Source organism: Leiobunum rupestre, chromosome 6, assembly GCF_980474605.1.
Source record: "Leiobunum rupestre chromosome 6, qqLeiRupe1.1.hap1, whole genome shotgun sequence".
In the NCBI taxonomy this organism is placed as follows: Eukaryota; Metazoa; Arthropoda; class Arachnida; order Opiliones; family Sclerosomatidae; genus Leiobunum; species Leiobunum rupestre.
Window position 1 is genome coordinate 53,732,991 of NC_143389.1, and position 24,543 is coordinate 53,757,533.

General features: G+C 44.9%; 1 protein-coding gene across 1 annotated transcript; it reads right to left on the minus strand.

The window, feature by feature from the left end:
• Window positions 1-247: 247 nt before the first annotated feature.
• RtcB (RtcB RNA ligase) lies at window positions 248-2,194 on the minus strand. The gene is made up of 5 exons (XM_090179921.1): window positions 1,970-2,194; window positions 1,734-1,880; window positions 1,570-1,669; window positions 670-1,508; window positions 248-610 (listed from the first exon to the last, which is right to left on the minus strand). The coding sequence occupies exons 1-5, from the start codon at window positions 2,060-2,062 to the stop codon at window positions 272-274; spliced, it is 1,518 nt and encodes a 505-aa protein (XP_090036047.1). The 5' UTR covers window positions 2,063-2,194; the 3' UTR covers window positions 248-271.
• Window positions 2,195-24,543: the final 22,349 nt, after the last annotated feature.

Sequence of the window (24,543 nt, forward strand, 5' to 3'; positions counted from 1 at the left end):
TGGTAGAATAGAACAAAACATTTCTGAAAATTCCCCTTTGTGTGTGGCTAGTTTTCCCTACCAAATCTTCTGAAGTGTGCTACGTGTATACAAGAAAAAAGTAATTTAAAAAATGTATATATCGTAATCCTATTCTTCAACAATAAACTCTTAATTTCTTCAAGAGAGAGAAAAAAATGTCTCGAGAAAATTAGTGTTATAAAAAAAATGAATAAACCATTCAAATCAAAGCAAAATAAGTTTTAAATTTTTAATTATATAACATTTTCAATCAACCTTTAATTACAGCAATTGGCCTTAGTTTCAGGCATTTTTTACTAATTCCCGCTTCATGACAAGTATTTACCACATCAGTAACATTTTTGTAAGATTCTGGAGCTTCTTCCATAACTAACTTGGGTGAAGCCACCCTAATTGATATATTTTTTTCAGCTAATTTATCCAAGACATCATGATAATCTAGATTCCTTCTGGATTTTGCTCGAGATAAAGCGCGACCAGCACCGTGGCAAGTAGTGCCATACGTATCAATCATTCCTTGTTCCGTTCCAGTCAAAACGTAACTGCAGGTACCCATCGTACCTCCAATCAAAACTGGTTGTCCCGTTACCTGTAAATAGAAGAAGGTTACGTATTTATTCGTAGTGAAGTTCACTTTAGTTTTGAAACCTGATAATCCACGGGTATTAATGGATGATGTGGCGGGAAAGCTCTGGTTGAGCCTTTACGATGGACCAGAAGTTTTCTCGGTTTACCATCCACTACATGCTCTTCTATTTTGGCAATGTTGTGGGATACGTCGTAAATGACATGCATATCCAAATCATCGGGGGACATTTTGTAAGCTTTGGCAAATGCTTGTCTAGTAAGAAATGTCATACTACTTCGATTAACCCAAGCAAAATTGGCTGCTGCAGACATCGATTTGAGATAATTTTGTCCTTCTTCAGAGTGAATTCTAGCGCAAGCTAATTGTCTGTCGTTAACGTCAATTTTGTCCCTCTTCATTGCTTTTTCCATAGCAACCAATGCATCTGTAGCTACTTGATGTCCAAAACCTCTGCTACCACTGTGGATCATGACGCAAACTTGTCCAGTGGTCTCTATTCCCATTTTGCGAGCATTGTTTTTGTCAAAGATCTCCTCTACAACTTGGATCTCCGCATAGTGGTTGCCAGCTCCCAGAGTTCCGAGTTGCGGTAATCCACGTTTCTTGGCTTTCATGGAAACTTTAGCCGGATCAGCATTAAGCATCCTGCCATATTCTTCGCAGTGTTCTTTGTCCTCAGCCCAGGCGTAACCTTCCCTCAAGGACCAATCCATTCCCATTTCTAATGCTTCCTCCAAATCTCTTGCATTCATTGGAATAATTCCTTTTGATCCAACACCCACAGGAATATGGTCAAATAAACTTTGAGCGAGTTGTTCTTTGATGGGGGACACATCTTTCTCCATTAAGTTAGTTCTTAGCAATCTGACACCGCAATTTATGTCAAATCCTACTCCACCTTTACCCCCAAACATACTATTAGTTTAATAAATTTAGCCAGGTAAAATATTGTTATATACCAGGAGAAACTATAGATAATGGATTGTCCATATCAAATGCAGCCATGTTCCCAATTGCAAAACCATAACCGGAGTGAACGTCTGGAAGCCCTATTGAAGCCTATGAAGAGATACGTGAGTATAAGTCTTTGCTAATTTTTTAACTGAGAAATGATGATAATTACCCCAACAATACCAGGTAAAGCGGCAACATTTCCAATTTGTTTCATTCCAGGGAGGAAACCACCAACCATTCCAGGGCGGCAAGAGTTACGTAACTCTTCAAACATTAATTTTTCCAAGGCATCATTTACGTAAAATATTCCTTCCACCTATCTCATAAAATTTTTTAATATCAATCAGGAATATAGCATAGCTTGATAACAGAATCATGAAAGGATGATGCAACTTAAATTCTCACATTCATGTTTGGAACGAAACCTTTCTTTATTCTCCATTTAACAGGTCCCAGTTTTTCAATGTATTTTAACTCGTCGTTATACGAACGAACCATATTCCTTATTTTACAGTAGATAAAATTTGTCAATTAAAGCGAAACGTTTTCTCCCCTTAATGGTCTCAACCTTACTATACGCGTTTTAACATCTGTCAGACTGTCACTGTCTTCCTTTCATTCGGAAGTTACAAGAAGGCGCCACTAGACTTAGAAGCGACTTACGAGGGCTTTTTGATTACGCGGAAACAGTCACCAAATAAAAGTTTTTTTTAAGTAGTCTGATTAAAACTATAAAAAATTAAGCTACGATAAATAAATAAATTATGTGGCTCCTACGTCACAGTCTCTTACTTACAAGGAGAGTACCCGAGGTGTTTATTTTCGATTTTGTTCAAAGTCGGGCGTAATTTTCGGTTGCCATGGTAAATCGAATGGGTAGTGCACCGTCTCCTTTTGGCAAATTTCATATCTCATATAGGTCTACATTACAGCCGACTTTGAACAAAATGGCCGATAAACACCTCGGGTACTCTACTTGTACCACGCACAGGCTGCTCCATTATAGCGTATCTGTATTCACCTTGAGGCTGCTCTACCAAGTAAGATAATATTTTAGAAGTTGAAAATGTTTTAATAGATGTCGCTACTGCCCTATCATCATACGTTGATTTTCTTCTCTCATGGACCATGGACAATGGCGTAAACATGGGGCTCTATGCTAGACCTTTACTTATGGCTAGGAGCAACAAACGTACCCCACACTAGGAGAACGCAACCCGTCAAAAGTCGTGGATTTTCTTGTGTACAATTTTCATTGGTTAGACGCTTTAGCGCCTGTTGCCGTCTGAAGGGGAAAATTCGGAAATTGTCTTATCTCCCGCCCGTAAAACGTTCAGTGTTAGCGTGTTTAAAGGCTAGCTGCGTTCTCCTTGTGTTTGTTGCTCCTAGTTTATGGGGACCTTATGATAGGCGTCATCCGTACCCTACGTAATATTTGACATCTAGGCTACGTTCAGTGAAGCTTAACGATCGAATACCGTTTTCCGTTTGCGTTAATTCCGTTGAGACTTTTTATCCTGTCGCTGAACACTTTTTTACGATTGTAGTAATTTTTTTAAAATATCGGCTGCTGTGTCGTCGGCAGCTAGCCTTCCCGTGTGCTGTGACGTTACGATTCCGTTTATCAACGAAGAAATCTGCTCTAAGTGCTGTTTCAATCGTTGAGTTTGTTGAGTAAACGTTGTCAACGTGACGTCAAAACCGGAAATTACAAAATTCGTTCGGTGAAAAAAAGTTGTCAACGTTGCGAGCGTTGAGCTACACTGAACGTAGCCGATATTTGATGACAAATTTGACGTCATCGAATCTTAAATGCCGATAATGCCGTCGCACCTTGGCACAATTATCTCTACGTCTGATAAACCGACGGCCATTATATTAGTAAGCAAACCGGTTTGAACAACCAAGGCTTACGAGCTAAAATGAAGTTAATGAACTACAATATAGTATCAAGTGCTGTTAATGCAAATAAATAAAGTTTTCGAAGACTCAGGTTCTAAAATGAATTTACATTGTCAAATAAAAGACGCAGGTTTATTGTAAAAAATAGTTGAAATTCAGGTTGAGCTTTTCTGGGGAATATACAAGGCTGATTCTTGTGAGCCTATAGTGAGTTGCAGGCTAAGGGCCCGTTGCAAAAGTTCATTCGGCTAGGATTCTACGTCACGATTCTAGCTAAATGAGGTGTGTTTAGCCAGTTGGCGATCCTAGCTGAAAAACGCGTTGCAAAAGTATATTTTCAATTTGGCTAGCGATAATTTTTCCTAGCCGATTGGAGACTGCTCCTACGCAGCCGCCGATCGGCTAGAGCGGGAAAAATGGCTGAATTATTGCGTTGCTTGATTCAAATGAATTGAATAATCGCGGTAATGAAGCTGCAGAACCTGATTTAAGGCGCGAAAGAGTACGGCATGAACGTCCAAATCCATTAGAGCTGTCTGAGAAGGAACTTTTACAAAATTATCGTCTTCCGAAACCCGTATTTATTAAATTGTGGGCTGAGCTTAGGCTACATCTTGGGCATTACATATTGCGCGGTCGGCCACCGTTGCATTCTGCAACGCAGACATGTCTTTTCTCTTAATAAACTCGATAGCTTAGAATAAGAGAAGGGTATTTGTTGCGTATATTATGGCTTATTAATAATATGTATTGTCTGAGATCTTTCGAACGCGTGTATTGACAATGCCAAGCTAACCGTCATTTTAGGAAAGGCGTTTTCCCAGGGACTTCATCTTAATTTTTTGACCCAAAAGAGTTCATGACCAATTTGCATTTAGCTAAATTAGAAATTTACTGTTTAATTGGTGCAAATAACTATTTCGATTTAATATTGAAAAATATTAAATTTGACGCGTTTTTGCCCCCGGACAACAGCGTTTTCCCCCCTCCTAAAAACTCCTTAAACGACGGCCTTGCGTTTGCCGCGTAATAATAATAATAATAATCAGCTAGGCTAATACCCAAGGCACCAAGAATGCATTTATTTAAACGCATTTATAAATATAAATAAATACATTATCGCGTTGACGGAGTGCGACTAGTTCTGAAATTACGGTAATTTTGAAAATCGGTGAATTACGCGGTAATTTACCATTTTGCAGTAATTTACCGTAATGTTCTTTAATTAAATATGACTTTTTTACGATTTAAACAAGGACAACATTGAAGTAATGCTTTTATTGGGTATTTTAATTTACGTTTTAAAATTAACACAAAAGTTAACAAGTGTGCCCAAAACTTTGCAATTTTCTTAAATTTCACTATATTTATCACGCAATATAAATACTATTTACTTCTCCTGTTACTAACCTGCGTTTTTAGAAAACTATCGAAGTTTGGGTTGGTACCCTTCTCTTGGTGCCATTATTCTTTTAAACTTTTAAAGTTATATTTAAAACAGAACTAAACAATCTACGCTTAAAATTGGTGAATTGAGTCTGCTTAAAAACGTACTATTTCCCCGCGTAAATAGCACCTTCTGATTGGTTAAACAATGCACGTGGTAAAAAATAAAAAGTAGACGAGTCTGCTAAGATCTCGTTTGGCTAGATCGCACATCGGCGACTTTTGCAACGCGTTTTTTTGGAATCCGCCAAACGACCTAGCCGATCTGCGATCGCTAGCCAATCGGCTAGATTTTTCCGAATGACTTTTGCAGCGGGCCCTAAGAAAGACAAAATATATAGTACAATCGGCGCAAGGATGCCTCAGATCGTTTCCGGTCATTCCACCGCGCGAAATTTGAATTTGGCCTTTTTACGGTCAAATTCGAATTTTGCTCTTTTTGTCGTCTTTTAGCGCCATCTAGAGACCAAAATTGGAATCTTTATTTTTTAATTTCATAATTGTGGTGGCGAGCAAATTTAAAAGATAAGGCATTCCTATCATTCTTAAATTTAAAATAGTATGTATAATTATTTATTTTTGTAAATTTATTTCTACGTCTTACCAGTTAAATCGGCATTTTCTTTTAAAATAGTTACCACGCTTTCTTGGGGGTAACGTTGTATTAATGAACTACATGTATAGACGTTTAAAATTATATTTTTCTCTTTACTTGTGAACAATAAACCTTTATCATGCTTTTTATAGTAACCTCTTGGGCTATTTAAATATTTGGAGCTTCAATTATCGAACCTTCTTTAGCTGCATTCAGTAATTAAACTCATGACAACACGAAATTAAAAAATAGATTCCAATTTCGGTTCCTAGATGGCACGAAAAAACGATGAAACTCACGAAATTTGAAATTGACTGTAAAGGGGTCAAATTTAAATTACGCGCGGTTGACTGGCCGGAAATGGTCTGAGGTATCCTTGCGCTGACTGTACTATATACTTTGTCTTTCTTAGCCTGCAACTCACTATAGACCATTGAGTTGGGAATATAAAACTAGAGATACAATAACGGTTTCAGAAATCTGGGTTTCGCGGGACCAATTCTCAACTGATTGTATACTTTTAACCTTTGAAAAATATCAATTTAGTATTTTCCTAATGCATTCCCTTTTCACCTTCTCATTAATATTCTTCGCTATTTTACTGAATCTTAAGCGTTCGATCTAAAGTCGGTGTAAAGGTTAATTACTTTAGGGACAGGGAAATTTAAATGATTTAGTTCAAACCAACCTCTTGGTCAAACATGTGATCATTCAAATCTGGGAGAAGTGTTTCATCATGGTCAAATATGATCATGGTTGAGGCCCCTTTATTTTTCAGTTTAATGTTTCATAAGCATTTTTCCTTTATTTGAAGAATTTTAACAACACACTCAGATGGATAAATTAACCCTTCATGATTCCGTAGGATTATTAAGCCTTTCGATGTTAAGCAATAATCATGTTGGCGATATTTATCCTTCCGTCCTGCACCAGCTCAAGCAACATTACCAATGGCCAAAGTATATCCTTAAATATAAGCTTATTTTGGAAATTTTACATTTAATTTTATTTTAAATTTTTCGCAGGTTTTGTAATTCCCAGATCCGTCGAATCGCCTGATGACGCGACTCCCAGATCCGTCGTTTCGCCTGATGACGCGACTCCCAGATCCGTCGAATCGCCTGATGACGCTACTCCCAGATCCGTCGTTTCGCCTGATGATGCGACTCCCAGATTCGTCAAATCGCCTGATGACGCGACTCCCAGATTCATCGAATCGCCTGATGACGCGGCTCCCAGATTCGTCGAATCGCCTGATAACGCGACTCCCAGATTCGTCAAATCGCCTGATGACGCGACTCCCAGATTCATCGAATCGCCTGATGACGCGGCTCCCAGATTGGTCGAATCGCCTGATGACGCGACTCCCAGATCCGTCGAATCGCCTGATAACGCGACTCCCAGATTCGTCAAATCGCCTGATGACGCGACTCCCAGATTCATCGAATCGCCTGATGACGCGGCTCCCAGATCCGTCAAATCGCCTGATGACGCGACTCCCAGATCCGGCGAATCGCCTGATGACGTGACTCCCAGATCCTTCGAATCGCCTGAAGACGCGACTCCCAGATCCTTCGAATCGCCTGAAGACGCGACTCCCAGATCCGTCGAATCGCCTGAAGACGCGACTCCCAGATCCTTCGAATCGCCTGAAGACGTGACTCCCAGATCCTTCGAATCGCCTGAAGACGCGACTCCCAGATCCTTCGAATCGCCTGAAGACGCGACTCCCAGATCCTTCGAATCGCCTGAAGACGCGACTCCCAGATCCGTCGAATCGCCTGAATACGCGACTCCCAGATCCTTCGAATCGCCTGATGACGTGACTCCCAGATCCTTCGAATCACCTGAAGACGCGACTCCCAGATCCTTCGAATCGCCTGATGACGCGACTCCCAGATTCGTCGAATCGCCTGAAGACGCGACTCCCAGATCCGTCGAATCGCCTGAAGACGCGACTCCCAGATCCTTCGAATCGTCTGATGACGTGACTCCCAGATCCTTCGAATCGCCTGAAGACGCGACTCCCAGATTCGTCGAATCGCCTGATGACGCGACTCCCAGATCCTTCGAATCGCCTGATGACGTGACTCCCAGATCCTTCGAATCGCCTGATGACGTGACTCCCAGATCCGTCGAATCGCCTGATAACGCGACTCCCAGATTCGTCGAATCGCCTGATGACGTGACTCCCAGATCCTTCGAATCGCCTGATGACGTGATTCCCAGATCCGTCGAATCACCTGATGACGTGACTCCCAGATCCGTCGAATCGCCTGAAGACGCGACTCCCAGATCCTTCGAATCGTCTGATGACGTGACTCCCAGATCCGTCGAATCGCCTGAAGACGCGACTCCCAGATCCTTCGAATCGTCTGATGACGTGACTCCCAGATCCTTCGAATCGCCTGAAGACGCGACTCCCAGATTCGTCGAATCGCCTGATGACGTGACTCCCAGATCCGTCGAATCGCCTGATGACGCGACTCCCAGATCCTTCGAATCGCCTGATGACGTGACTCCCAGATCCGTCGAATCGCCTGAAGACGCGACTCCCAGATCCTTCGAATCGTCTGATGACGTGACTCCCAGATCCTTCGAATCGCCTGAAGACGCGACTCCCAGATTCGTCGAATCGCCTGATGACGCAAATCCCAGATCCTTCGAATCGCCTGATGACGTGACTCCCAGATCCGTCGAATCGCCTGATAACGCGACTCCCAGATTCGTCGAATCGCCTGATGACGTGACTCCCAGATCCTTCGAATCGCCTGATGACGTGACTCCCAGATCCTTCGAATCGCCTGATGACGTGACTCCCAGATCCGTCGAATCGCCTGATAACACGACTCCCAGATCCGTCGAATCGCCTGATGACGCGACTCCCAGATCCTTCGAATCGCCTGATGACGTGACTCCCAGATCCTTCGAATCGCCTGATGACGTGACTCCCAGATCCGTCGAATCGCCTGATAACGCGACTCCCAGATCCGTCGAATCGCCTGATGACGCGACTCCCAGATCCTTCGAATCGCCTGATGACGTGACTCCCAGATCCTTCGAATCGCCTGATGATGCGGCTCCCAGATCCGTCGAATCGCCTGATGACGCGACTCCCAGATTCGTCGAATCGCCTGATGACATGACTCCCAGATCCTTCGAATCGCCTGATGACGTGACTCCCAGATCCTTCAAATCGCCTGATGACGCGGCTCCCAGATCCGTCGAATCGCCTGATGACGTGACTCCCAGATTCGTCGAATCGCCTGATGACGTGACTCCCAGATCCGTCGAATCGCCTGATAACGCGACTCCCAGATCCGTCGAATCGCCTGATGACGCGACTCCCAGATCCTTCGAATCGCCTGATGACGTGACTCCCAGATCCTTCGAATCGCCTGATGATGCGGCTCCCAGATCCGTCGAATCGCCTGATGACGCGACTCCCAGATTCGTCGAATCGCCTGATGACATGACTCCCAGATCCTTCGAATCGCCTGATGACGTGACTCCCAGATCCTTCAAATCGCCTGATGACGCGGCTCCCAGATCCGTCGAATCGCCTGATGACGTGACTCCCAGATTCGTCGAATCGCCTGATGACGTGACTCCCAGATCCGTCGAATCGCCTGATGACGCGACTCCCAGATTCGTCGAATCGCCTGAAGACGCGACTCCCAGATCCTTCGAATCACCTGAAGACGCGACTCCCAGATCCTTCGAATCGCCTGAAGACGCGACTCCCAGATCCTTCGAATCGCCTGATGACGTGACTCCCAGATCCTTCGAATCACCTGAAGACGCGACTCCCAGATCCGTCGAATCGCCTGATGACGCGACTCCCAGATTCGTCGAATCGCCTGATGACGTGACTCCCAGATCCTTCAAATCGCCTGATGACGCGGCTCCCAGATCCGTCGAATCACCTGAAGACGCGACTCCCAGATCCTTCGAATCGTCTGATGACGTGACTCCCAGATCCGTCGAATCGCCTGAAGACGCGACTCCCAGATCCTTCGAATCGTCTGATGACGTGACTCCCAGATCCTTCGAATCGCCTGAAGACGCGACTCCCAGATTCGTCGAATCGCCTGATGACGTGACTCCCAGATCCGTCGAATCGCCTGATGACGCGACTCCCAGATCCTTCGAATCGCCTGATGACGTGACTCCCAGATCCGTCGAATCGCCTGAAGACGCGACTCCCAGATCCTTCGAATCGTCTGATGACGTGACTCCCAGATCCTTCGAATCGCCTGAAGACGCGACTCCCAGATTCGTCGAATCGCCTGATGACGCAACTCCCAGATCCTTCGAATCGCCTGATGACGTGACTCCCAGATCCGTCGAATCGCCTGATAACGCGACTCCCAGATTCGTCGAATCGCCTGATGACGTGACTCCCAGATCCTTCGAATCGCCTGATGACGTGACTCCCAGATCCTTCGAATCGCCTGATGACGTGACTCCCAGATCCGTCGAATCGCCTGATAACACGACTCCCAGATCCGTCGAATCGCCTGATGACGCGACTCCCAGATCCTTCGAATCGCCTGATGACGTGACTCCCAGATCCTTCGAATCGCCTGATGACGTGACTCCCAGATCCGTCGAATCGCCTGATAACGCGACTCCCAGATCCGTCGAATCGCCTGATGACGCGACTCCCAGATCCTTCGAATCGCCTGATGACGTGACTCCCAGATCCTTCGAATCGCCTGATGATGCGGCTCCCAGATCCGTCGAATCGCCTGATGACGCGACTCCCAGATTCGTCGAATCGCCTGATGACATGACTCCCAGATCCTTCGAATCGCCTGATGACGTGACTCCCAGATCCTTCAAATCGCCTGATGACGCGGCTCCCAGATCCGTCGAATCGCCTGATGACGTGACTCCCAGATTCGTCGAATCGCCTGATGACGTGACTCCCAGATCCGTCGAATCGCCTGATAACGCGACTCCCAGATCCGTCGAATCACCTGATGACGCGACTCCCAGATCCTTCGAATCGCCTGATGACGTGACTCCCAGATCCTTCGAATCGCCTGATGATGCGGCTCCCAGATCCGTCGAATCGCCTGAAGACGCGACTCCCAGATTCGTCGAATCGCCTGATGACGCAACTCCCAGATCCTTCGAATCGCCTGATGACGTGACTCCCAGATCCGTCGAATCGCCTGATAACGCGACTCCCAGATTCGTCGAATCGCCTGATGACGTGACTCCCAGATCCTTCGAATCGCCTGATGACGTGACTCCCAGATCCTTCGAATCGCCTGATGACGTGACTCCCAGATCCGTCGAATCGCCTGATAACACGACTCCCAGATCCGTCGAATCGCCTGATGACGCGACTCCCAGATCCTTCGAATCGCCTGATGACGTGACTCCCAGATCCTTCGAATCGCCTGATGACGTGACTCCCAGATCCGTCGAATCGCCTGATAACGCGACTCCCAGATCCGTCGAATCGCCTGATGACGCGACTCCCAGATCCTTCGAATCGCCTGATGACGTGACTCCCAGATCCTTCGAATCGCCTGATGATGCGGCTCCCAGATCCGTCGAATCGCCTGATGACGCGACTCCCAGATTCGTCGAATCGCCTGATGACATGACTCCCAGATCCTTCGAATCGCCTGATGACGTGACTCCCAGATCCTTCAAATCGCCTGATGACGCGGCTCCCAGATCCGTCGAATCGCCTGATGACGTGACTCCCAGATTCGTCGAATCGCCTGATGACGTGACTCCCAGATCCGTCGAATCGCCTGATAACGCGACTCCCAGATCCGTCGAATCACCTGATGACGCGACTCCCAGATCCTTCGAATCGCCTGATGACGTGACTCCCAGATCCTTCGAATCGCCTGATGATGCGGCTCCCAGATCCGTCGAATCGCCTGATGACGCGACTCCCAGATTCGTCGAATCGCCTGATGACATGACTCCCAGATCCTTCGAATCGCCTGATGACGTGACTCCCAGATCCTTCAAATCGCCTGATGACGCGGCTCCCAGATCCGTCGAATCGCCTGATGACGTGACTCCCAGATTCGTCGAATCGCATGATGACGTGACTCCCAGATCCGTCGAATCGCCTGATGACGCGACTCCCAGATTCGTCGAATTGCCTGAAGACGCGACTCCCAGATCCTTCGAATCACCTGAAGACGCGACTCCCAGATCCTTCGAATCGCCTGAAGACGCGACTCCCAGATCCTTTGAATCGCCTGATGACGTGACTCCCAGATCCTTCGAATCACCTGAAGACGCGACTCCCAGATCCGTCGAATCGCCTGATGACGCGACTCCCAGATTCGTCGAATCGCCTGAAGACGCGACTCCCAGATCCGTCGAATCGCCTGAAGACGCGACTCCCAGATCCTTCGAATCGCCTGATGACGTGACTCCCAGATCCTTCGAATCGCCTGAAGACGCGACTCCCAGATTCGTCGAATCGCCTGATGACGCGACTCCCAGATCCTTCGAATCGCCTGATGACGTGACTCCCAGATCCGTCGAATCGCCTGATAACGCGACTCCCAGATTCGTCGAATCGCCTGATGACGTGACTCCCAGATCCTTCGAATCGCCTGATGACGTGACTCCCAGATCCTTCGAATCGCCTGATGACGTGACTCCCAGATCCGTCGAATCGCCTGATAACGCGACTCCCAGATCCGTCGAATCGCCTGATGACGCGACTCCCAGATCCTTCGAATCGCCTGATGACGTGACTCCCAGATTCGTCGAATCGCCTGATGACGTGACTCCCAGATTCGTCGAATCGCCTGATGACGTGACTCCCAGATCCGTCGAATCGCCTGATGACGCGACTCCCAGATTCGTCGAATCGCCTGAAGACGCGACTCCCAGATCCGTCGAATCGCCTGAAGACGCGACTCCCAGATCCGTCGAATCGCCTGATGACGTGACTCCCAGATTCGTCGAATCGCCTGAAGACGCGACTCCCAGATCCGTCGAATCGCCTGAAGACGCGACTCCCAGATCCTTCGAATCACCTGAAGACGCGACTCCCAGATCCTTCGAATCGCCTGAAGACGCGACTCCCAGATCCTTCGAATCGCCTGATGACGCGACTCCCAGATCCGTCGAATCGCCTGAAGACGCGACTCCCAGATCCTTCGAATCGTCTGATGACGTGACTCCCAGATCCTTCGAATCGCCTGAAGACGCGACTCCCAGATTCGTCGAATCGCCTGATGACGTGACTCCCAGATCCTTCGAATCGCCTGAAGACGCGACTCCCAGATTCGTCGAATCGCCTGATGACGCGACTCCCAGATCCTTCGAATCGCCTGATGACGTGACTCCCAGATCCGTCGAATCGCCTGATAACGCGACTCCCAGATTCGTCGAATCGCCTGATGACGTGACTCCCAGATCCTTCGAATCGCCTGATGACGTGACTCCCAGATCCTTCGAATCGCCTGATGACGTGACTCCCAGATCCGTCGAATCGCCTGATAACGCGACTCCCAGATCCGTCGAATCGCCTGATGACGTGACTCCCAGATCCTTCGAATCGCCTGAAGACGCGACTCTCAGATTCGTCGAATCGCCTGATGACGTGACTCCCAGATCCTTCGAATCGCCTGAAGACGCGACTCTCAGATTCGTCGAATCGCCTGATGACGTGACTCCCAGATCCTTCGAATCGCCTGAAGACGCGACTCCCAGATTCGTCGAATCGCCTGATGACGCGACTCCCAGATCCTTCGAATCGCCTGATGACGTGACTCCCAGATCCGTCGAATCGCCTGATAACGCGACTCCCAGATTCGTCGAATCGCCTGATGACGTGACTCCCAGATCCTTCGAATCGCCTGATGACGTGACTCCCAGATCCTTCTAATCGCCTGATGACGTGACTCCCAGATCCGTCGAATCGCCTGATGATGCGGCTCCCAGATCCGTCGAATCGCCTGATGACGCGACTCCCAGATTCGTCGAATCGCCTGATGACATGACTCCCAGATCCTTCGAATCGCCTGATGACGTGACTCCCAGATCCTTCAAATCGCCTGATGACGCGGCTCCCAGATCCGTCGAATCGCCTGATGACGTGACTCCCAGATTCGTCGAATCGCCTGATGACGTGACTCCCAGATCCGTCGAATCGCCTGATGACGCGACTCCCAGATTCGTCGAATCGCCTGAAGACGCGACTCCCAGATCCTTCGAATCACCTGAAGACGCGACTCCCAGATCCTTCGAATCGCCTGAAGACGCGACTCCCAGATCCTTCGAATCGCCTGATGACGTGACTCCCAGATCCTTCGAATCACCTGAAGACGCGACTCCCAGATCCGTCGAATCGCCTGATGACGTGACTCCCAGATTCGTCGAATCGCCTGAAGACGCGACTCCCAGATCCGTCGAATCGCCTGAAGACGCGACTCCCAGATCCTTCGAATCGCCTGATGACGTGACTCCCAGATCCTTCGAATCGCCTGAAGACGCGACTCCCAGATTCGTCGAATCGCCTGATGACGCGACTCCCAGATCCTTCGAATCACCTGATGACGTGACTCCCAGATCCGTCGAATCGCCTGATAACGCGACTCCCAGATTCGTCGAATCGCCTGATGACATGACTCCCAGATCCTTCGAATCGCCTGATGACGTGACTCCCAGATCCTTCAAATCGCCTGATGACGCGGCTCCCAGATCCGTCGAATCGCCTGATGACGTGACTCCCAGATTCGTCGAATCGCCTGATGACGTGACTCCCAGATTCGTCGAATCGCCTGATGACGTGACTCCCAGATCCGTCGAATCGCCTGATGACGCGACTCCCAGATTCGTCGAATCGCCTGAAGACGCGACTCCCAGATCCGTCGAATCGCCTGATGACGTGACTCCCAGATTCGTCGAATCGCCTGAAGACGCGACTCCCAGATCCGTCGAATCGCCTGAAGACGCGACTCCCAGATCCTTCGAATCACCTGAAGACGCGACTCCCAGATCCTTCGAATCGCCTGAAGACGCGACTCCCAGATCCTTCGAATCTTCTGATGACGTGACTCCCAGATCCTTCGAATCACCTGAAGACGCGACTCCCAGATTCGTCGAATCGCCTGAAGACGCGACTCCCAGATCCGTCGAATCGCCTGAAGACGCGACTCCCAGATCCGTCGAATCGCCTGAAGACGCGACTCCCAGATCCTTCGAATCGCCTGATGACGTGACTCCCAGATCCTTCGAATCGCCTGAAGACGCGACTCCCAGATTCGTCGAATCGCCTGATGACGCGACTCCCAGATCCTTCGAATCGCCTGAAGACGCGACTCCCAGATCCTTCGAATCGCCTGAAGACGCGACTCCCAGATCCTTCGAATCGCCTGAAGACGCGACTCCCAGATCCTTCGAATCGCCTGATGACGTGACTCCCAGATCCTTCGAATCACCTGATGACGTGACTCCCAGACCCGTCTTATATCACGTTGGTCGTTGTCCTACTAACAGGCCACTGCCTACTCAACAGACATCTCTACTTGATTGGAATCAATGGCGATCCAATCTGTAGGGCTTGTCAGGCTGAAGAGGAAACTTCCTCTCATGTTCTTTGTAGGTGCTGTAACAATAATTTACAAATATACTTTTATTACTTTAAGAATGCCCCCCTTAGTAAATTAATTCATGCTCTGGTCATTTCCCGCCGTAAAGTTTTGCCCTCAAGCAAGCTACCTTTCGGGCACCGAGTAGTGAACCGTTTTCGTCCATAGTGCAAGTTCTTCAAGAACATCCACTCAACTCGTAAGATATGCATAACCTTAATCATATACGAAACTATTGGGTAGACCAGAGCAAAACCAAACTTTCCCTCGTACATATTTGTACTATGTTTTTATTACAATGTGGTAAACTAATTATCCTTAATTGATCTATTAAACTTATTTCGATTTCTTAAGTCATTACTTTCGACCTCTTTGTTTTATATCTAATGTTGACACTTAATTAATCAATCCCCTAGACAAAAACTACGTAAAAATTATCAATAAAATAACCTTAAATGCTAATAGTGTCACAGTGCGATTATTACGAGGCTAAAAGATTCGAGAATCTTGGTATGCATCAGCTGGAAACTTCTGATTTCTATAATATGCCGGTCAAACGGATTCTCCAGTTTGTGTCGGATATTGGGCTTTTTAAGTCTTAAGTCATAAGGCTTGGGGTTGCACAATGGACCACTGGTCGAAGTGCACGAATCGGTGTATCTCTCGCCCTTCTCCCCACTAATAATAATATGATATCAAATTAAATATGATTTAATCAATAAAATCGGGATTAAATCGAATTTAATCAAAATAATCGTAATCATTTGAGGGTGTGTGTCGTTAATCAAAGAAGTGACTTGCCCTTCGATGTTGTGACAATGTTTAACATTGCGGGCGTTCCACGTCATAGTCTGAAAATTAGTTATTTCTTCTGGAAGATGAGCGCTACGTACATTATTTGCTTAACAAACGAAAAAAAACAATTGTGCAAATCTTGTAATCATATTTGCACGTGCGAAGCCTGCGCGAACCAATTAATTTGCATGCCCTACATTTATAAAAACTGCTCAGTTTGTAGAGCGCAGTAATTAAATTTCGAAAGAGTTTACTGGTAATAAATTTGGGAAAAATTTTACTTTATGGGAACGGGAAAAATAGAAAGTGCGACGAATGCCTTTTCTGCATAGATACGACTTACCTAACCTAACCTAACCTAACCTAACTTGGCCTATGATTACCGTCTGAAATTTATGAAGGTCCTTCATTCGTTCGTCGTGATTTCCACTACATCCATTCCCATAAACTACAATTTACCCTATATTTGTTAAACCATGAAATCTTCTCCAGTTTATTTTTTTTTAATTACTAAATTTGTAGTTCAAAATAAAATTATGTTTCAAATGCTACACCTGGTTTCTTACTTTTTGAATTTTATTGTTTGGACAGCATAAGCAAAAGTGGATGGGTAAACAATGAAAACAATTGAAAAAGGGATTGGTATTAAAAGTAGTAATGTAATATAATTTTTTTTTTTACAAAAATAACGCGGGTAATAAATAGCCTTTTTATCGAACCATATTTTACGTGAAATGGCTAGAATTTACATTCTGAGTTGAAAAACCTAACTCGTCCTTCTAGATAGAATGTTTGTGAAGTGGGGTGGCGGAATGGTTCGCCTCGCAGCAAGAGGAGCCGGGTTCGATCCCAGCTTGTGGCACTGGGTGAAAACTCAGAACAACTCCTTCCGCGTTGAGTTTGCAAGTTCATTCCCCATTGGTTTAAGGGGTTTTCCATGAGCTCTTCGGTTTCCCTTCCATAAAAACTTGTTGAGATTAACGGTTATAGTTAGTGTAGGGAGCTGTTGGCTCGCGTGGCATGCTGAGCTTGCCACCACCCTCCTACGCATTGTGACCCAGCCACCTGAATTAATGGCTTTAAAAGTCGCTTGATGACTTAGGCCTAAGGTGGTGATTATTATTATTATTATTATTATTATTTATGCCTTCGAGTACAGTAATTACGGTCACTGGAGGTGAGGGGTAAGACACTCTGCGAACTCGGTGTACACTGCCGTACCTTTGGCCGTGCTAAATTGAACTCGCGAACTCTTGAAAATGTGTACCTTTAACAGTGCTAAATGCTCGAACTCTGTGTACATATTATCTGAGACTGTCTTACCCCTCGACTGGAGGGCCCCTTCCAAGGATGGGCCCCTAGGTTTAAGCCTAGGTTGGCCTAGGTGGAAATACGGCACTGATTTATCATAGTGGTTATCAACTCTTACACTTCCCTAATTCTTTTCAGACATTTCGGCACGTTAACCTGACAACGGTTTTGGTAACCTCCCTACTAATAAGCTGAGCCAACTTCTCTTTATGGCTCTGAGCAATGATAAACTGAGCCAAATATTTGGGAATGTAATCGGAAAAATGAAAGAGAACAGAAAGACGATGAATAAGAAGGATATAAAAAAGTGGACGTTGGTCGGAGGGGGGGGAGAGCCCCGGGGGGAGGGCGGCAGGCATGACCAAAGGAAATAAGAGCGTCGGACGGCGTGGCGGTGATGGAGATGGGGATTAACCCCCCCTTGTAGCGGCTTCGCCCCGTTTCTCTGTCCTCCGAAGAACTTTTTATCTTTCTCTGTATCCGAAATCAATTTCGGGGCCGCCCATCTTTCGCCCAGGGCGCCCCGCGAGCGATAAGTAACGCGCAAAGAACCAAGCCGAGTTGTTCGGCAAAAAGTTGCTTTTCTTGGTCGTTGGTGAGAAAACAAACAGAATTCTCCTATTCAGATCAATACGCTACTTTCAGGCTACTTTCTCTCTCTCTCCCTCTGAGTATCGACTTCTATTCCAACTATTTTAGGTTTCCTAATTATTTAAATTAGTGGTAATGATTGATACGTGACGGACCGCATTGGCCGCAATCGTAAGCCGCCGAAAAGCGGTACAGGCTGATTCGCTACGAAGCACGAGCGACATCTAACGCGGAATTGGGGAAAACATTTACTCTTACCAATAATAAATAATAATAATAATATAATATAATAATAATAATTTAATTTATTGATGCGGATAATTTAAATACAATAATGAAGCAAAGGCAGGGGTCTATTAGTTAATATTTAAACCTTCCTTTGAGGGAGATTATAATAAATACAATTTTGGAAGAGAACAAAAAGGCAAAAATAAGAATATGAATAGGGTATACTTTACATAAACGATAATAAGTTATATAAATTTATATATCCATAATCTGAAAGCCAGTGGCATATTCGTTTCTTAAATATAAAAATATTTCTGGAGTTTTTTATATATAAATCTAAGTTATTATATAATAAAGGACCTAGATAATTAAAGTGTTTTTGTCCAATATCCTTATACATTCTAGATATCATAACATTTTTATTAGTCATAGCTCGAGTTGTATAAGGATTTACAAGATTTAATTTATCCCTATTTTTATATGTATTTAAGGGGTTTCCCACGAGCTCTTCGGTTTCCCCTTCCATCACTTGTTGAGGTTAACGGTAATAGTTAGTGTAGGGAGTTGTTGGCTCGCGTGGCATGAAGGGCTTGCCAGCACCCTCCTACGCATTGTAACCCGGCCATCTGAATTAATGGCTTCGAAAGTTGCTTGATGACTTAGGCCTAAGCTAGTGCTTTGGGTATTAGCGTAGCTGATTAATAAGTCTCTGAAAAGTATAATTAGATTTTATCGTTCAAAGCTCTTAGGTACCTAAATAGGTTCTCGGTGATTCGTATCAACATAAGTGTCCAATATTGATACATAAGTGTGACACTTCCTATTTGCTTCCGCTTGCTAAAGCGTCACACGTAGCCTTGTGTTTTTTGGAGGTACATTTATTTTTCTAAACAAACTCTACAACGGTACTTTCTATATTTTAACCTTATAATGTTAGTGGCAGATGTTATTTTATGTTATAACGCATAAAGTAGATTTAGTTAGTCTCTTAATTTGGAGGAAAAGTGTTAGACATGGCAGTTTTCATATGATCGGATTAAGTATTGGAATTTATTTCATAAACCAGCCATGGAATAAACACTAATGTTTAATCCATGAACCAGCTAACCAGGGTACACAAAGGGGAACAAAAAGCGATTGGAGCAGCGGTCAAAATATAAATTTTATTTACATCTAACTAAAATAATATTAATGTTTAATTTCTAAAAAAGTGTTTTTCTGATATCTGAAACGTCAATGAATTCATTTATAGTTAATTCAAAGTCGTTGTCTTTAGATAATTAAAATATTTTGATAAAGCTGTGTACGCGACGGACAAATTTTGGGTTAAACATTTTATAGGACTAAAACTCACGCTTATTTCTTTTTATGTACCCTTCTTTAGTAATAACAAATTAATACATTTTAATAAATTAAAAACAATAATTTAAAATTGGTCTTGGGGCTTTCCGCACAAAATGTTTTCAGTGGGGACTCTGCGCCTACTATTTTCTCTTTTGGGGACACTGGCCCCGGAGCCCCCACGGGATCGCCATCCCTGAGTGTAATCACTGCGTACGCAGTTTCTCGAAGGGTTGGCAAAACCACCGTGTGACGGTGAGCGTTAACGGATTCATTTGCGGTTTGGTTTGGATGGTGTTTTTTCGCTCACCGTCGTGACGGTTTGGTGTATCACGTTTTTGTAATGTTTATGCGTAGGTTGTGAGTGTTGAATTTGTTGTGTTTGTGTTCTGATGGTTGCGCATGTTGAGTCTGTTGTGTTTATATGGTCGTTTTCTCTCCAACTTCTTCTTAATGACTTGGGACGGACCGAGTGCTGAGTGTAATGCTACCTCTCAACGTCCAATGGCAGGGTTTGCACAAGTTGTACACGGTATTCGTCTTAGTATCAATTTGCGATCGCATCGGGCGGGATTTAAACCCGAGACCTCCTGCTTGACAGGCGGACGTTCTACCACAGAACCACCGACACCTGTTACGCTGTATTGAAAATTAGACCTGCAGCTTTATCGGAAGCGTATTTAATAGAGTACGAAATTTTGGTTTAATTGAAATAGAATTGAAATTGAAATTATTGCATCGAAGAAATTCTAATTTAGCGTTTCTCAATTGATTAAAAACAAATGCGCCACCCAGGTTTCGAACCCAGACCATTCGGCTTGGCAGTCGAGCGCTCTACCACAGAACCACCGATAGCTGCTTAGGTTCACCGAAATTAAGACACGCATCGTAAGCATAATAGGTAATAAAGTCTTTTTTATGAATGAATTTATGAAGGCCTAATCTGGTTTTTTTACGAATGAAATTTTAAAGGTTAAATCTTGTTTTAGCGCAGTCAGCCGAGATAAGAGGGTTAAAGGGTAGACCCTGTGGGTGGTCCACTTTGTTAGTTTTTTGTTATTTATTTACGGGTATTATTAACGACCTATATATAGTTGTGTTAATTCAAAGACGATAATTTAACGTTTATTGCTTTAAGAGCTGGCGGTTACTCAAGTGGCTCTCTGTGCTTTGTTGATGGTAAGGTTTTTGCTTCTTGTAAATATATTTGGTGTGGATATTTGGATATCTACGATTTCTAACGCAGTCAATGGTTTCCTGGGTGTGCGAGTCATTATATGATATTGGAAATTGGACGGAATTGGTCTTTTTCATGCGGTATGTGTCACAACGTCAACTGGAAGTCTACGAGTGTTGAAATAAAATGAGCGTTAAAGATGCGGCAAGTATTTCGTAAGCGAGAAAAATACAATTACCATCTGTAGATATTTCTTTCATTAAAATTTGCTTAGTATTATATTCAACTGATAAACATGTACTGTAAAAAGGGTTAAATTCAATTGTGCATTGTTTTAGTAAGTCTAACTCGCTGTTGTAACTACTTAATTTATAATATTCTGAATAAATTAAACTCGATTGTTTCGTCTCAATTATTTAAATTAAAATTAAAATTTTATACCGAGAATACGTTTTTCGTAAATAACTCTGAATTGCGGAGATATCTTTGGGGGTCGTGTCGAGAAATTAATTAAAAAATCAGTGCCCTGAAACCTTAAAACTATCGGAACAGCGAAGGCATTTATGACTGAAGATTATTGGTAAACAAGGTGTAGACTTTAACAATGCCAACAAATTTCTATATTTCCGCAAATACATATATTTCGCATTTACCTAATTTTACCACTCATAGAAATGCCTTCGGCATATCCAGCACAAAATTTATCCTTATCGTTATTTAAATTAATTTTAAAAATTAATAGCACCACGATTCGCGACTAGGAGATATCACAGACAATATGGCCACCCGACCGGAGATTGGAGGTCCAACCTTCCAGTGGAAACTAGAGGACCGGAGACTGGAGGCCAAACCTTCCAGTGGTTTAAGGGGTTTTCCCCCGAGATCTTCGGTTTCCCCTTCCACAAAAACTTGTTGAGGTTAACGGTAATAGTTAGTGTAGGGAGCTGTTGGCTCGAACGCGTGGCATGCAGGGCTTGCCACCACCCTCCTACGCATTGTAACCCGGCCACCTGAAATAATGGCTTCAAAAGTCGCATGATGACTTAGGCCTAAGGTGGTGCCTTGGGTATTAGCATAGCTGATAAATAAATAAACTAGAGGACCGGAGATTGGAGGTCCAACCTTCCAGTGGAAACTAGAGGACCGGAGACTGGAGGTCCAACCTTCCAGTGGAAACTAGAGGACCGGAGACTGGAGACCCAACCTTCCAGTGGAAACTAGAGGACCGGAGACTGGAGGCCCAACCTTCCAGTGGAAACTAGAGGACCGGAGACTGGAGGCCGAACCTTCCAGTGGAAACTAGAGGAACGGAGACTGGAGGCCCAACCTTCCAGTGGAAACTAGAGGACCGGAGACTGGAGGCCGAACTTTCCAGTGGAAACTAGAGGACCGGAGACTGGAGGCCGAACCTTCCAGTGGAAACTAGAGGACCGGAGACTGGAGGCCGAACCTTCCAGTGGAAACTAGAGGACCGGAGAATGGAGGCCCAACCTTCCAGTGGAAACTAGAGGAACGGAGACTGGAGGCCCAACCTTCCAGTGGAAACTAGAGGACCGGAGACTGGAGGCTGAACCTTCCAGTGGAAACTAGAGGACCGGAGACTGGAGGCCGAACCTTCCAGTGGAAACTAGAGGAACGGAGACTGGAGGCCCAACCTTCCAGTGGAAACTAGAGGACCGGAGACTATAGGCCGAACCTTCCAGTGGAAACTAGAGGAACGGAGACTGGAGGCCGAACCTTCCAGTGGAAACTAGAGGACCGGAGACTGGAGGCCCAACCTTCCAGTGGAAACTAGAGGAACGGAGACTGGAGGCCCAACCTTCCAGTGGAAACTAGAGGACCGGAGACTGGAGGCTGAACCTTCCAGTGGAAACTAGAGGACCGGAGACTGGAGACCGAACCTTCCAGTGGAAACTAGAGGAACGGAGACTGGAGGCCCAACCTTCCAGTGGAAACTAGAGGACCGGAGACTATAGGCCGAACCTTCCAGTGGAAACTAGAGGAACGGAGACTGGAGGCCCAACCTTCCAGTGGAAACTAGAGGAACGGAGACTGGAGGCCGAACCTTCCAGTGGAAACTAGAGGACCGAAGACTGGAGGCCGAACCTTCCAGTGGAAACTAGAGGAACGGAGACTGGAGGCACAACCTTCCAGTGGAAACTAGAGGAACGGAGACTGGAGGCACAACCTTCCAGTGGAAACTAGAGGAACGGAGACTGGAGGCCGAACCTTCCAGTGGAAACTAGAGGAACGGAGACTGGAGGCACAACCTTCCAGTGGAAACTAGAGGAACGGAGACTGGAGGCCCAACCTTCCAGTGGAAACTAGAGGACCGGAGACTGGAGGCCCAACCTTCCAGTGGTTTAAGGGGTTTTCCCTCGAGATCTTCGGTTTCCCCTTCCACAAAAACTTGTTGGGGTTAACGGTAATAGTTAGTGTAGGGAGCTGTTGGCTCGAACGCGTGGCATGCAGGGCTTGCCACCACCCTCCTACGCATTGTAACCCGGCCACCTGAATTAATGGCTTCAAAAGTCGCATGATGACTTAGGCCTAAGGTGGTGCCTTGGGTATTAGCATAGCTGATAAATAAATAAACTAGAGGACCGGAGACTGGAGGCCGAACCTTCCAGTGGTAACTAGAGGACTTAATTTCCTTAAATGACGAAGATGAAGAGAATCTTTAGAACGACTACGGACGCTTAAATTTATTCTTATAGTTGTACCAAAAACTTTTTCAATAAAATTTTTAACTTATGATTTAGCTTAAATAATTATTAAACGACTTAATTAAATTTTAGGTTAACTTTGGTAATCAATTTATTTATATGAGTCGGCAGCCATCTTGTAGTCGCGCTCGTGATATTTTCTTAATAGAGTACCTTATGAGAATGTATTTACCGTTAGAATTTTAATTTTATCGATTTCCGTTGCAGTGATATAAATTTTAACAATTTATAATAAACAGCGGCCATCTTGGAAAATGGCGGAGACGCAAGCGTCCTAGACTTCGGGACTTTTAGTTTATTTTTTTTACGTCAAAAACTACCTAAAGGTCAATGTACCTATGATCTAGCGTCTGCTACAGGCAAATCAAAAAGTCATATTTTCTTAAATACACTGATCAAAATATAAGCAAACGATGCCAAAATTATATTAAAATGCAAGTATTTATAAAGTCAAATTTACCAATAACGCTATCTATCTAGCTTTCTATGGCGAACCAAAGGGGGCGTAGCGATAGTTTTCGGTAGAATAAGGAGGTGAATACTTATTTCTTAAGATACGCTTCTGACACGACGTGTTTTGTATTTCACACTTTTACTAGCTTTCAACAATTATGTTATTTGAAATATTTTCACATACCATTTTAATGATATCTTTTTCTGTAAAACCTTCCATTTATATTATTGCTATAGTTTAAAAAAATGCGGTATTTACGTAAGCTATCGTACGTAAATACAAAACCTGCAGCTTTAGATAATATCAACCAAAAATAACTGATCATTGCCGAATTATTAAATCCAAAGAATAGCCAAAGTTGCAAATCCTACCGAAGTAGCGTTGTATAGTCTTTGTGAAGGGCTTGTAATTTGAAAAAAGGGCCGCTGTAAATTTTACATTTTATCGTGGGCATCCATAAATCATTAAAATCGCAGTCAAATGGAAAAAAAACTGGGCTGATTGTATACTCAGTTTAAAAACGACTTTAGGGTCGTTATTTCAAAGGCTAAGTCTTTGATTAATTGTAGTTTGCTTTAAAGATTTCCAAAAACTTTCGCGTCCGCGTTTTCCCCACAGCTACGTTGCTCAGATTCTCGAAAGGAGATTACTGATATTAATTAATCAATAAGCGTAGAACTTACAAAGAAAAAGTAACTTTCAATTAATTTGCTTTACAGAATGTGAAAAAGAAAACAATTTAAGAAGCTCTCTATAATTAATTAAACAAATTAAATTTTCTTAGACAAAGGTTTTTTTAATTTTAAAAAGCTGTTGCAAGATTAAT

Bases quoted from the DNA above. Each gene is read 5' to 3' on its own strand.
- RtcB (XM_090179921.1), bottom strand. From the start codon at position 2,062: ATGGTTCGTTCGTATAACGACGAGTTAAAATACATTGAAAAACTGGGA. The intron at 1,881-1,969 runs GTGAGAATTTAA...TTTATGAGATAG, and splicing joins GTTTCGTTCCAAACATGAAT to GTGGAAGGAATATTTTACGT. The intron at 1,509-1,569 runs GTATATAACAAT...TTGGGGGTAAAG, and splicing joins ATTATCTATAGTTTCTCCTG to GTGGAGTAGGATTTGACATA.